The sequence below is a fragment of the Apteryx mantelli genome, chromosome 4 (assembly GCF_036417845.1).
Source record: "Apteryx mantelli isolate bAptMan1 chromosome 4, bAptMan1.hap1, whole genome shotgun sequence".
Lineage (NCBI taxonomy): Eukaryota > Metazoa > Chordata > Aves > Apterygiformes > Apterygidae > Apteryx > Apteryx mantelli.
The window spans coordinates 59,746,802-59,762,785 of record NC_089981.1 but is presented as its reverse complement, the minus strand read 5'-3'; the positions used below and the strand labels follow the sequence as shown (position 1 = coordinate 59,762,785).

General features: G+C 35.6%; 1 protein-coding gene across 4 annotated transcripts in view; it reads right to left on the bottom strand.

The window, feature by feature from the left end:
- Positions 1-15,984, bottom strand: part of NUBPL (NUBP iron-sulfur cluster assembly factor, mitochondrial) — a 139,212-nt gene that overhangs the window by 56,853 nt on the left and 66,375 nt on the right. For 3 of the 4 annotated variants that reach the window (XM_067296713.1, XM_067296710.1, XM_067296709.1), the window contains 2 exons: positions 8,638-8,731; positions 2,885-2,947 (listed from right to left, as the gene is read on the bottom strand). In XM_067296713.1, coding sequence (XP_067152814.1) covers positions 2,885-2,947; positions 8,638-8,731 — 157 coding nt within the window. The remainder of the gene's footprint in view (positions 1-2,884; positions 2,948-8,637; positions 8,732-15,984) is intronic. The other variant, XM_067296711.1, reaches the window with a different exon arrangement.

Below are 15,984 nucleotides of genomic sequence, written 5' to 3'. Positions count from 1 at the left end.
TAATTTCCATTTTGCAATAGATCACATGGAGAAAGCTGTGGAAAGACAATTCTCACTGTTAAACTGCTTGGTTGTGGCCATGGCAAACTGAACACACAGGTCACACTAATGCAATATATGATGTAATCTTTATTAAGTATAGTAGAGCATTAGGCCACTGAAAACTTTTGTAATAGCATCTGTGCACAAGCACTATTTACATCAAGTATAGGCATAAAATAAAAAGTCACTCCTTCACAGACACTCTGCCACTTTCTACTTCTCCTTAGCTATCTTGATTAGCATTTTTCTGCCCTATTCCATTCCACCTCCTGCTTTCAAGACCACTTGCCAACCATCTGCAGATTATAATAAGCATTTGACTAGACAAGATCAAAGTCAAAATATTCTCTTTTGACAAATGAATACAATTAAAAAATAAAAATCATATGACTTCTGAGAGGTCCCAATACAAAGGGAAGAACTGTAGGGAAACAGTATTTCTATTCCATAAAAAAGACAACATAAACTATTTCAATCACTTCCAAAAAACATTGTTTGTTTTTTTTTTCTTTTTTAGGAGAGGAGGGTGTAAGAGGCAGATTTGATCATTTATTTTGTCAGAAGAAATAGCTAGAGGAGAGAATGCAGTATCGCTATTCATATGGATTTCCCTCATCTTTTGTAACTGCCAGCTGAACATGATATTCATTTATTTTTCCTATTCAAAATAATCAGTCTAAAGCAACAATTACAGGTGATATAATACTTAACATACATTTAGCCTCTGTTACCAAAGCTCACAGAACCTCAATTTTCAAAGCCTGAATACTACATAGCTTTTTCTCCAATACCTAGATACTATTTCTCAAGACTGATTAAATTTAAACAACTCTTACTGAACATACTATCACTTCAGTTTGAAAAGAAAATGTGTGTTAAATCAATCTCCATGAGCCAGGTGCTATGGCCATTTAAATATATATTGAAAAAGTTTGAGCCATTAGTGTGTAAATTCATACTGTATTTTGGTTTCCAGATTGAATTTACAGTGTCTACTGGGGACAGAAGCTTCACAAAAACATACTAAGAGTGTCCAAAACTGAGATAACCCTGGTAATAATTTGCATTTGTCAACTGCAATTTTTCTGAAAATAGACAGAAAATAATTTAGCATACAAATTATAGTTGGATGAAAACAAAGAACAATTTTATAATCCTCCCTGGTGTGAATCAAAATTTTTTTGTTTTTTAATCTATCCTAAACCTATGAGCCTTTTCTTTCTTGTAGTTATTTTAAAAATTTAAATATCAAAATGCAGCATGAAAGACAGAGTAAGCCTACATGGTTTTCTGAAAGGTTAAAAAAAAATCTGATATTAAAAATATTTGCCATTCAAAAATAGTTCAAGCAAAACTTACCATCAACAAAAAACCTGACGACTTCTGTAAAACATCTTTAAAAATTTACTGAAGAAACTAAAGATGCCACCTCCACGAGGGAGGGAGACGGAGGGAGACAGAGGGAGGGAGACAGAGGGAGGGAGACCACAAACAGAACTGGAGAAAAACATTGTATATTATTGTTAAACTAAAGGAAGGAAAAATCAGATGCCTTACACCTGTGATTTACATCAAAGTAAGATACATTTAACTTGGAGCAAATAGACACAAAGAGCAATGACAGACTACAGATATGCTTGTAATCCTTGAACTGCATGCTACATGCAACTTGATCTGCTACATTGGTTTTTTGATCATTTCTCTTCAGAAAAGACAAGAGAACAGCGCCACACCTTTTCAACTTGCACACCTATTTCAGTTAGTTTAAAAAGACACATCTCATAAATCACAATTCTTTCTCATACTAACTCATGCCTCATTTTCTAAAAACTTCAACAATGTTTTCTTTTTTAAAATCTGATTTGAAATTCTTTTTTCCATTTTTAATGCTTATTTCTAATCAGACAGTCTACTCATTAACTGGAACTTCCTGTTCTTGGACATTATCATGTTGATGAAAGATCAGGTTCCACTCTCTTAAGTCACACACACTTTAAACTACTCACTCTATAAAGCTGTGTACAAGGCTACACCTCTGGTCTGTGCAATACTGACATGAATATGAGTAAATAGTTTGGCTCACCAGTTTGCTCTGTAACATTTAGTAAAACGTTTTCAGAAGTTAAACGCCAAGTTTCTTCAACTCAGTGGCATCCCTCTATTACTTCCTTTTCGGTGAACATATTTGAACAGAAAAAATATTTCTAAGACTTTTAGAGCTTAATTAGTAAAAGAGAGAATATGTTTTGTTTTGTTTTTATTTAATCTATCTATCAAAACACTGCCATCAAAAAACCTATTAATTACAATTTTTTGAACATTCATATCTGAATTAACAAAAATCTTTGGTAAATATTCCAGCCCTTATCTGCAAAAGGCATTCAAGAGATAATTACGTTCTGCATTTAAGTGGAAGTATGGAATCATTAGGTAAAATAACACAAATTATAAGATATGGCAATGAAAAGATGGTAAAAATGATGCACCATGTTGACTTCAAATCTAAAAGGCAATACAAATCAACCCCTGTATGACTTTTTATCATTTTTTGGCTTTTATGAAACTTAGAAAAAAATATAAAATAGCATTCACATTGCTTTCACTTTGCTTATCTTGACTATCTTTTCTAATTCTTGTTAACAGCCATTTAAATGGTGAGGTTATTATATGCTTTGAATGAAAAAAAACAAGAAAATATTAATTACAAAAGACGAGAAAATTAAGAGCACTGAAATAAAGCACAGAACCTTTTACCTTTAGGTACTTTGCATAAACACAACTCAGTCCAAAGCTCACAACTGTATGATTAAAATGTTGTTTGGTAAGATGTGAAATTACTTGCCTGTCTCAATCCACTTCCTATTGGACAGGTGTGTTTTTCTAATGGTTTCCACCACCATGGCATCTTGATGTCCATAGAAAAGAGTGATATGACAAAGTTTAGCAAATGAAATGACAATTCCAGTTTTAACCTGGAGTAAGTTCTGTCTATTAAGACAGAGCATCAGTCTCTGGGGCTCTCAAGCTGTCACATTTCACTAATACAAACTTCACTTTAATGTTAATAAAGAGAGTGTGATAGGCAGCCTAATATAGTTAACGATCAACCTCCACAATTCAGATTCTCCAAGAGGAAGAAAGCCTTACGCTAATAGGCCCTGGGATTTCCTTTCTAATAGGCACGTACTTTCTGCTATCCGTGAAGCCTTCAGACTCTGAGGCTAGGATCAAATTTCTAAAGGGAGGGAATGATAAATTCTCTCCTAATTTTCAAGAAGGCTAATCTCCCATCTCATATAGTATTTGTTTGTTTGGTTTAAGGCTCCTATATGTACATATATATGTGTATTTGTATATACGTGTGTGTGTGTGTGTACAAACACACAAGTAAACTTAGATTTCTCAATTTACAATGCAAAGGAAATCACAAGCTTTAGTTTACACAAAATTGACCGATATCAGACATAATATCATCTGAAATCTCCAAAGCTTTACATTGTAAAAGCTAGAAAATGTATATGGAAACTTTAACTTTTCCTGAGCATATATGTTCAGGACATAATAAAGAATCCATTTCTGGACATCTCAGATGCAAAATGTGAAATAGAAGAACAAAACAGAAATAAAGAAGTAGAACTAAAGAGAAAGTAAGCAACCATAGACAATAAACAAAGCATTTTTTCTCTAGATTGACCCTGGATTTTTATTTGAAAAGTAGATTGGCAATGGAAGATAGGAACTGTAGTGGAACACAAAAATGGAACAGTATTTTCAAGCTATCATATCATTTCTCATCTGCTAGTTTGCTGAAGAAAGACTGCAAACCTGAGAAGAGTTAGGGATGATTAAAGAATCATATAAAATAAGATGCATCTCCTTGTAAGGGGACTCAAAATAATAAAATAAAACAAAACAAAAGACGTAATAGTTTCCTTTTTCATCTCATTTTAAAGAAAAAAAAGTACCCAAAATTGTCACTACAAACAATATTGTATAAGGAGTACTCTTTAATGACAACAAGCATTATAAGAAATGTTTTGTTGTTTTGCTTTTATCCATTGGGTATTGCTCTAATCTCTTTTTGACTCAAGAAATTACGGTACTTATGATGCAGGATAAAAAAATTATTGTAAAATTAAAAACCAATACCCCTTTACACCTCCTATCAGTCCCTCTCCTACTACCAAATGCTGCAATGGTACAGTTTTTCATTCGACATCTAAGCGCCCTAGAAACAAAACATTCTTTCCAGTGTTCTTTCTCATGCTCACAGAACAATATGTAAATGACTGGCAAAGAGATGCAGATTCTGTAAATTTATTTAGGGACAAAATAAAAGTTTTCTACACTGTCTATCCCTGAGAAGCCATGAATAAAAAATGAAGAAAATGTAATTCAAATACTGTATCTCATATATGCATGCGTGCAAATCAAAGTATAAACTTCATGCAAACTAGACAGTGCACTTCTAAATATATTTAACACAGATATATATACTGTCTCTGAGAATAATAATAATAATAATAAAAAAAACAGAAATTATGCTACTAATACCATGACTGCCCAAGGTATCCTCAAAGGAAATACAAATAACAAGAAAATTGGAGAAGAATCTGAGAATGGCACATCACCAAATACTTTCTGTTAAAACAAACAAGCAAACAAAAAACAGACAACACTCAACTTAGAAACATGAATTGCAAAGGAAGATGGGACTCAGAAAAACCAGCAGAATTCTGTAGAGGGCTCCAAAGACGACATCATCTAGATACGCAATACTGTCTTCCGAACGCTTGAAAGCAACAAGGTCAAAGAAAACAAAGGCATGTTAAAAAAGCTGTGGTCTGTCAACCAGACAGGAACCAAATAACAAAAGTAAAAGAAGAAAGCAAAGTCAAAGTCATAATATACAAAACCAAGCCCTCCCAATGAGAATGAGACGTACCCACAATTCACAACACAGGAAATTCTCTATAAATCACTAAAATTCATTGGGCCAATAAGAACCCAGGGAATTATAAATCTTATCACTCCTTGTCTGCTGTGCTCATTTTCACAAAAGCATGAAAAACTTTTTTACATTCTAAGAATCGACCTAACATGCTGTACATAATGAATGAATGGGCAAGACAAATGTAAACTGATGCTATCACTCTTAATTTTATGAAGTTAAGATTGGTGAAGTAAAAAGCTAAACTGAGCAACTGTGTTACCAATGCGAAGCCATTTCAGAATTAGAATTAAAATGCTATCTTCCGCTCAGTTCAGCAGTCACAAAAGCCCATACTTATAAAAATAGGATGCCAGAAAGTAGTGAAGAGTTTAAAGAGACATGGAAAGGAAATTTATCTCCTTTTATGGCATATGAAGGAAATCCGCACTGAGTGTTGTTTTTACCTGTTTTCCTTTTCTTTTTTTAAATTAACATCTTGTCTACTTTGATTTGCCTCAAAACCTGATTTAACATATATGAGAACTACAAGTTTATTACATATCATATATACTATGGAAAACTGATAAATTACTGAAAAAAAATTATTTACCCTCTATTTTTCACTTTGTTACTCTTACATTAGAATAAGAGCATTGCTGTCTTTAGCAATAAAGTCCAGCATTTTTTTATTTTTTTGCTTTTTTAACATCTATTACATTCTAAGAAGTCACAAGTATTAGAAAAAACCTTTCTAAATTAAAGGATTTCATTTACTGATGTAACATTTCAGTTACAAAGATCTTGTGACAAACAGACCTCAGCAAAACTTCAAATACAGGATTAAAGTACAGAATTAAAGTACTTTCCCACACCACCTCTCTCTGAGAGATGATAATGCACCAACAAAACAAACTCTCACACTTTTGAAGACAGTGCAGAACTCCCTAGGAAATGGGCACACAATCTCCAAAAGGTAAGAATCTAATGACATTTTCTTTGTTCAATTAGGACATTTAGGTGCACTGTACTGAATACCAGTTATCAATACCTGCCATACATTAAAAGAACCCATAACCAACAAAAATAAAGCCACACCTCTTGAATTTCACAATCTTACTGCCTTTATGTAAAAAATTTAATGTGACAAGCAAATTTACCAGAACTCCCATACCACACTCATACCTCACCTCATTGCTTAAAAACCTGGGAGCAAAAGGCCCTCCAGCTTTGCTACTCATATATGCTACATATTTAGTGTTGTAATGAAGAAAATGGGTATGAATCATGGTTTTCTTTTCATCATGTATTCCAGGGCACAGATAAGCTAAAGCACTAGAAGCCTCCTCTTCTACTTCTTATGGGAAAAATTCCTTAAATCCTTCATCACAGCTGTGTCAGTCTGCTACCTTCCACCACTCAATGAAATCACAGACAGCAGATCAAACACAGCTGGAATGAATACAGCTAACCCCAGTGGCTACTGACAGCTTCAGGGCAACAGCTTTACAGCTGAGCTGGCATGATAGCATGTGCCCGAACCCTCGAGTTTTCCATATGTCAAAGGATTAAGTTTTTCTAAACTTGACATCACGGAAGATTATGAGACACCACCACAAAGCCTTGACACCGAATTAAAGTATTTGTCAGAAAATTTTGTTAGGTAGATATATGGATAACTGTGGTTTTCATGCAAGTTTGCAGCTGTGATGTGACTCTGGTTAGCTAAAGAAACAAGATGCTGCCTGTTTTTTAAATGACTTCCTTCCTGTAAACTTCACCGGGCTGAAACAATAGTGACAACTTTGCTGTGAAACCAGGGCATACGTCTCAAAATCTGTTAGCTCTAACACTTTCATGTGTGAGCAGCTCCAGAGTGCCCACCAATCCTTCTATATATACTTGTAGCTAACTTTTATCCTGACCTATGAACTTTTAGCGATACAGTATATGATATTTGTTAAACATGACAGGCAACCTGGTAAGAGCCCTCCATGCAAGTGAAATAGTTTATATATATTACTATATATATATTTAATGTCTATATAAAAATATATAAAAATTTTAATAAATTTAATATATTTATACATAGAGAAATATTTATTAACATTATTTAATATTCAATGCCTTCACTTCAGTGCATTACTGTCATCAAAAATGCACAGACAGAAAGGAACAGCAAAGAGAAACTGGGTCTGCTTGTGCACATCAGCCACTCTGCACCCTAGAATCCAAGAGAGTAAAAGATACTACTTTTTTTTTTTAATCAGTATATTTACGTCCCAATGATTATTTAAGATCACAGTATCACACAGAATCACAGAATGGTTGAGGTTAGAAGGGACCTCTGGAGATCATCTAGTCCAACCCCCCTGCTCAAGCAGGGTCACCTACAGCACCTTGCACAGGACCCTGTCCAGACAGCTTTTGAATATCTCCAAGGAAGGAGACTCCACCACCTCTCTGGGCAACTTGTTCCAGTGCTCTGTCACCTTCACAGTTAACAAGTTTTACCTCATGTTCAGACAGAGCTTCCTGTGTTTCAGTTTGTGCCAGTTGCCTCTCGTCCTGTCGCTGGGCACCACTGAAAAGAGTCTGGCCCCATCCTCTTGACACTCTCCCTTTAGATATTTGTATACATTGACAAGATCCTCTCTCAGTCTTTTGAAGACTGGGGTAACATTGGCTTTCTTCCAGTCCTCAGGCACCTCTCCTGTTCTCCATGACTTCCATGACCTTTCAAAGATGATGCAGAGTGGCCTAGCAATAACATCACAGAACTGCTGGTCGGAAAAGGCTTTTGGAGGTCATCTATTGGCAACACTAGGCCAGCTATGGCTTTGTCTAGCAGAATCTGGGTAACCTCCAAGGATGGAGGTCCTACAAACCTCCAAATCTCTGGATAATGTGATCCAGTGCGGCACTACTCTCCTGGTGAAGATCCGCAGCAATTCTTAGATTATGCCTGGAACCTCTGAGGATTGCTTTGTCTTTTTTACCACTGAACTCAGAAAATTCATTTTGTCTCCTATTGACAATTGTTTCTGTTGAAGTGTATCAGAAGGGTAAAACCATCATAGTTCATTACAAATTCAGTCTTGTGAAATGCTGAGAATCCTTTCAGAAGCAGTATTTTTTAACCCCTTTTGAAAACAATGGGACTAGAGGGCAGCCTACATATCTCAAGACTGATTTGTCAAAGTTTAAATTCCCTATAAAAAGTCAAATTTGTAACACCAGAGAAAAAAGAATGCATTAGTGTATTACAGCACTACACAGTTCATTAACAGTACTGCCAGCTTTTAATTTAAAAGCAATCATGAAGACAACCTATTTTATTGTATTAGTATTAATATGCAATAGGTACAGACAAAGGAAACATTTTCTAGTATTAGCCCTACCAGTTTTTGGCACAACTGCCTTTCCTTCCAGGATACTAATTTACTGGACTTTTCAGTCTTTCTGAGACTTAGCTTAAAAGAAAATACAATAATAATACTGACATGTTAAAAAACAGTATTTCTCATCACCACATTACTGACAGAATAATTTAACTGTCGCTCTAAACACTAAAAGAATTTTTGACTAACATTTTTTAAAATATTCTTCTGAAACTACAATTGAACTAACTTCAAATCTCTGAAACAGTCAAAGAGCACATGTACCTGCAATAGGAATATTCTGTGAGACTGAGAGCTGTACATCTCCTGTTCCAGGTGGCATGTCAATTACTAAATAGTCCAGTTGACCCCAATCAACCTAGAAGACATTAATAAATATGTATGTTGGAGGTCTGGGTGGTTCTTTTAAGGCACTTCACAGGAAAAAAGGACTGAAATAAAGCATTACAATTATACAACATGTGAGCCAAGGACTTTCTAATCATACTTTTAGTAAGGGATCAAGACATTATTTTTCTAAATGATATGCAATCTTTGCTGACCACTCAAAATTAGGAGCATAACTTTATTATTAACTTTATGAGTATAATCTTTATTGAACTTCCCCCCACCAAAAAAAGTAGCAACAATTTAAGTAATTCGAGACTTACATCACAATTGCCAAATCAGAGGTTAGAAGCAAGAGTTATATAAAATTCAAGTTAAAATACTGCTTGTTGTGTAACAAATACTGCTTAGGAACTATTTCTATTTATTTTAAACCAATTTTATCACTATTTTGAAACTTGAAACTATACATAAAACTCTAGCAGTTTTTTCTGGTTTGTTATTGCAGTTATTCAGGCATGGAGAACTATCAGTACTGAATTTTTGTTAGGAAAAAGTGCTGTTGCAAACAAAAAAAAGATAAAAAAAGATAAAAAATCACCATCTATATAATTATATAGACTTAAAGTATACATAAGACGTCACACAATAAAACAAGTTAACTGGTTGCTAGGCATCAAATGAGAGTGACCAATTAAAGCTACTGGGCTCAAAGCTGAGTATGCTGTGATTATTTATATTCTTTACCAGGCATGGATTTCCAGGAGAGCTAAAGAAGGTCTCTGTTGAACACTGTGTACTGTAATGCACATTCCCTTGATCATCTTGTAGGGTAGAGGCTGTCTAGTAGTGCAGCCCCTCCTCCCATACAGAAAGGGACTGGTTCTAGGCCTTCTCCGCACAATGTAAAGCTAATCTATTTGGCCTAAACATTTCCCAACAGTTTAACCAAGCCTCAGGAGATTCTTGATTCAATGCTGACATGGTGCAGGTTAATACCGGTATATTCTTACTAGTCAGCAATTCTGATATTGGGTCTTTTGTTTCTCTGGGATGAAAGCTTTAGAAATCACAGCCACATTAAAAATAAAAAACCACAAAAGACTCCCCTCACTCCTCTGTCTGCACAAAATGTGATTATATAGTATATTTCTAATTTGTACAGCAGACATAAGACACAAACACCTATGAGCTGCTCTAATACAGGAGAATGCCAAACTAGGATGGGATTTTACCTTCTCTTTTATTTACTTCTCTCTTTTATATATATTCTCTATTTATTTTATTCACTGATATATTATCAGTATCATCTTAACAGCACAGACAACTGATGTTTTTGCCTATCTCCCACTTGTTCTAGAGTGCTAGTCTTTGACAGGGCAACAGTCATTCATTTTCATTCTGCTCTTGTATGGATAATCATCTTCTGGGGAAGCACAAGTGATTTTAAATCCAGACCACTAACACAATGTAGCACTCCAGTGAGAAACAAATTTTTTCAAGGCTGACTGATGAAGATGGAAGATTTTAGAGCACGCGTGGGAAAAGGGGGGTGGGGAAAGTTAGTTGCAAATTCTAACTTTAAATGTCTAAATCAGGGACTCTAAATTGCTCTCAGACATACCCCCCTTTCCTCATTTCCTATACAAAGGCTACAGGAGCTGTAAATGGCACCACAGTTACATGACTAACATAGTCTGTCTAAACAGAAAACATGACTTTTATTAACCACAGCAAACCTAGCACTTGACTTTAGGTTTTCATATTTAATATTGATCTACATGACAAAAAAGTGACGATACGCCTAGCAGATTTCTTAAGCAACGAGCATATATAAGCATGATGAGAAAATACAGTCCCAAAGAAAAAAAATCACTTATGTGTAAAAATTAACCATTATAAAGGTGACAAATTGAAAGGCAAAAGAATACAGATACTGAAAAGCAACAGTACTTGACAATGTGAGTAAAGACAAGTTCTTTAAAGACTCCACAACCGAACACACACATCATCTACAAATAGTTAAGTGCACAATATCTGAATATGCAAGAAGCAAATCTTTCATAATAATCACAATCATTCTGAAATGTTAAGGTATGGGGGGGGGGGGGGGCGTTTTAAAAAGCTTTGACTCAAAAGGTCTTTTCTTCCCCCACGGCCTTTTTTGAAATACAGTCCTGACACCTTTTGTTAAGTCCAAATTTATAAGTCCAGTATTATATTCCCTAAAATCCTCATACAGAATCAATGGGTAAAGTAGTTGTTTTTTGTCTTGCAGCAAGATGCAGTCCTGAAATACATGAGTGTCATGGCACTACTATCAAACTGATTGTTTCCGGTTACTTTGTCTGCCAAAAAGTTACAGTTGTTGAAGAAACGTGGATACTCAGTAGTTTTCAGCCTTCTTCCCCTCCATGAGCTCAATTTCCAGTTCTTTCAGGTACAGTACTGCCTCAAAAAGCAACACAAGACAATCCAAAACCCACCCTTACCAGGGGTGACTGGAATCATAAATACATAGTCTATTTTTCTAGTAACTAAAAGCTGCCTAGTTTCTCATACACTTGCTGGCCCTCATCTTTAGCTAATTTCTTTTGAGGAACAAGATGACTTTATGGGATCTGGGCTATAGCTTTTCGTTTTCACTTGTATCAGAGGTCAGGTTCTACCCTTCCTTCCTCCTCAGGCACTACAGTCGCCTTCACCAAGCTCCATGCAATCCTTCTGCCAGGTGAGCCTCACAGTTCCCTGAATAAAATATCTAGACCCATTCTACCACTATGTGGAATGTTAATGGAAGATACAAAAGCTAGTGCTCAAACTGTTTCCTAGGCATTTAGTTCTGTATGGAACCACAAAGTGGATGCTTTCTAAGCAGAGGTAGTTGCCTTGGTAAAAATGCCTCCACCTGGACCCTTTAAAGTAAAAGAACACCTTTATAAATAGCTTACTACTTCATAAACACATGTAACAATTGTGACTTGAGAAATTACTGTCAAAATTTGCCAGGGTAGAGCAGAATGTGGGGAAGAGAAACAGAGAACAGAGGACACCAGAGCTTTCCTCCTCAAGCCTCTTCAATAAGTGACTCCATAACAGGAAAAAGAACATTCAGTATAGACTTTCTGGACTGTCCTATGAGTAAAGATTTTTATCAAAGTTACAAACCTCTGAAAATAGAAGTTAATGATGCAATGTTAAGTCCCTGGTAAACCTTATTGCTAAGCAACAGAAAGATACCGCTAACACACAGTGCAATTAAATTACAATGCTATACTTAATTTATAGCACTAAAAATCACCTTATTTCATATACTTTATTCAAATTCATGGACTGAAAAAAAGAAATGAGTTGCATTTATCAAGTGAACTGTGCTCAGTTATAATTCTTACAAATCTGAGCAAACAGGAAAATAGAGAAGGTACATTGTCCCAGCAGCAGCAGAGAGGATGTTTTGCTACCCTGCAGAGTAGATGGCAGACATGTTCCTGTTACATCACTTCAGAAAAGACAACAATGAAACCGTCCAGCTGTGTAAATGTTGAAAACCTATACAAGAACTACCCTCCACACCTCTGATTTATGCCAGTACAATTATTGGAAGAGAGATGGCAAACTGGACCGGAAAACTGTTCTTAATTAAAAATTACATGACGTTTTTCTTTTTGGGTTTTGGATGTAGAAATGTAGTCAGTCCTTTACATTCACAATGAAAGCCTACAAAAAATTAAAGCAGAAAAACAGAAGTGGTCAAAAAGCAATGTATTATGGAAAGGGCAATCTATAAGGTAAATCATAGCTCATGGAATGACAATACACAAGCGTACGTACACACACACACAAATTTATTCTGTTCTTTCCCACTTCTAACTTCGGGTGAGAATGGATCTAACATCTGTGAGGCCAGGAGCACAGCTGTAGAACCAGAGTGGCACACACTGATAGAGTCGCACCATGCTGATACAGCTGTAATTGCTGAAAAGAACTGAGCTGGTGGTTTTGCCCAATATTGAACAGTGCCCTGCAGACATACGCACCTTCTCAGACTTCGCTTGGGGAGCTCTGCACCTCACCGCATTTCACACTATAGACTTCCTCTTACTCTCCTCTACTCTGCAAGTAGATGGTGAATTTTGTGCAGGTTACTTGCGCTTCCATTCCCCACCAACAGGAACATACAAACAATATGACAGTCTTTTATTAAAAGAAATACTGTATGTAATTTAGGAAGGTATACCCATTTGTTATAAAAGTGTATTATTTAATGGGGGAAAACATTCCAGATTTGCTATTAAATTTCAGCAAAGGAGAAAAAGAGGGGGAGAGACATTTTTAATTAAATATAAAATTGGAACATGAAATCAGAAGAGTGGCTTTCTAAAATCTACTATTGTCATTCTTTAAGCATTATTAAAATGGGACATACAATCAGGCTGTGATATAAAAGTTATTCGAAGGCAAATCCTGTTTATAGGCAACAATTTATCAAACCACAACCACTAGTCCTTATGTTCTCAATCAGTTCCAGGAAGTGTGTCTGTATGCAAATACTGTTCCACACAAATAAATGAACTCAGATTAACAGCACATTACAATAAAGGAGTTCCCTTTGCAAGCAATAAGGGACAGCAATTGCAAAAGCTTGCCTTGTAGCATTTGATATCTGTCAGCACCTTCGCATGTATAGAAATGTTATTATCTTTGCCTCTCTAATATATACAGTGTGTAAAACATTTCAAACCATAGAAATATAATTGCACTATCCTTAAGTATAGCATTCATCTTTTTTAAAAAAGATTTAACTTGACATTTATTGTTAAGCAATGTAATTAAGTGCCATGTGCTTCTGTGTATTTTTCAGTTGCTCAGAAACACCATGAACACTTCTGAATAAATTACTTTAATCAATCACTCTATTTACGTGACAATTCATAATCAAAATACCAGATATGCATTCTGGAGTAAGGGTTCCAAACAGCAAGTTTAACTTGAGGTACAGCATACAGATAAAGATGCATTTCTGTTGAGGAATGAAGCCTGAGTGTTCTCCATGCATGAGGCAGCAATGACAGAATATTAGCATAGAAGAGGGATTGCTACTTGTGGTTATGAAGTAATCCTGGTGTTTGGTAAATAACAGAAGATATTCTTTATTTGTTCTTATTAAGAAGAATACATGCAGAGTTTCAATCAAGCAGCACTGCAGGTGCAGATCTGGCAGCAGCCAGGCAGCCAGCAAAGCTCTGAACACCAGTATGAGAAAAGTATTAAGAGCTACATTGCAGACAGCTTAATGGGTACTCCCAGCTGCCCCCCACTAACTCCTGTATGTATGTATATACATGTGTGTGTGCGTGTGTGTCTGTGTGTGTATACATATATATGATTTAATACAGGTAAACAGGTGTACAAAGCAAGAAATGCAAGAAATTGTTGTTAATGGCATATGTATATATACAATGGTTTGCATATATTTACATATGTTAGCACAAGATGAAACACATTAAAAAGATTTCCTTGAAAATTTTTCTATGATTGTGCTTAAATATACACGGGCAGTGGGGGGCAAATAAATAGTTTCATGATCTAACTGATCTTTTAGCAATGGTTTAACAAAACATATGATATTTTAATGCAGGCAATTTTATTTTTATTTATTTTCACAAGTGTCTGATAAACTAAAGAAGAGACATTCCCCAGGCATAAAACAGAAGATTCTTAGTCCCCACAGAAACTCATTGTCTGGTACTAAAATAACTACAGATACCATAGCAGGATATTCCATAGCACTTAACACAACTCGACAGTTTCTGAACAAAGAGCACTGCCCCTTTCAACTTGTCTTCAGATGCTGAACCAACCTTGAAGACTTGTGATCTGACACTAGAACAGATGCACTGCAATCATTCAAACTGCCACCAAGGTATTTCTGAACAGCCTGTTTTGCCAAAATTTAGAAAAAAATCGAGGTGAAACAAAAAGAATTTGCTCCAGAAGGAAATTCTCCTATTCCTTCTGAATGTAGACTAACAGTAACTTTTAGAAGCAAGTGCCTAGGAAGAAAGTTGGTGTCTTGTTCAATTCAACCACCAAAACAGAAATTGGTCTCCTCCCTGAAAGCTTTTTATAATGTTAAGTTTGAAGGCAAATGAAGAATGCAGTGCAGTAGCCTGCAGTTTCTGTCACCTTCACCTATATAATCAGCAAAACTAAACAATCCACAGAAGACAAAAATAAATAGTTTATTCTATACGGGGAAGGGTAGAAGCCGTTGCTTTTGGAAACAGAGATATTCCAGGAGATCTAGTGTAGGCCCATAACACACCAGCACCTCCTACTCAACTCAAAGCTTAGTCAGTGCCCCACCAACCTAAATAGAACATGGCATACAGATGTGGGGGCAGTTTGCTACATTCTTTCAAGGCTAGTCACTGGGGACTATTAAAAAGGAATAGTTCTGTGCATCCCCAGTATAACTAATGTAGACAATATCAGCATTATCACGTTTAAAAAAAAAAAAAAAAAAAAACCTGCTACGTTCCGCTAGGTGTTATTAAGAGCCTCCAATTTCCCAGAGACTCAAAGCATCATTCTCTAAAAAGAGGACAGTTTGAAAAGTAAACTTCATTGTGCAGGATGGGTCAAGTCTTGAGACTGATCTGCTGCTGTCTACCTTTGACCCACAGTCCATACTTCATTATTTACTGAAACTTTTCTTCAGAAATATACCATTATTTTGTTCACATTCTATCATATAGAATTGTCTGTAGTTCACTTTCTTCAGCATCTGAATCCCAGTGTCTGGAAAAGAAATATGCTGCTAGGTAAGTTTCTATTCTTAAGTCTTTTAACAATAAAATTAAGCAAAAATAAAGTGATATAAATCAAAACAGAGTGGAAGAAAGTGGGCTAGCATCACATCATCTAATTAATCTAATCATCAGGCTGATATAACCTTAGCCATATCACCTAAACTATAAATTCTCTTTGAGCTCTCCCTATTAATATGCAAAGGCATCAGCACCATTTAGCTATCAAACCCAATGCCAACAGAACATTTTTAAGGCAGTATTACCAGGACTCCATTTAAGCCCATAAGATTTATATATGGTTTATGCAGATCTGTTGTATAACAACAGATGGACGTACTGCTACTGCTGGTAACAAATATCAAAAGGAAGAAACATGTTAAGTTCAGCCTCTATATAAGCTTTTGTCAGTATTTCTGTAATGATATAAAAAGCTGAAGTACAGTTCAAGTCTTAATGCTTAATCAAGGCAATG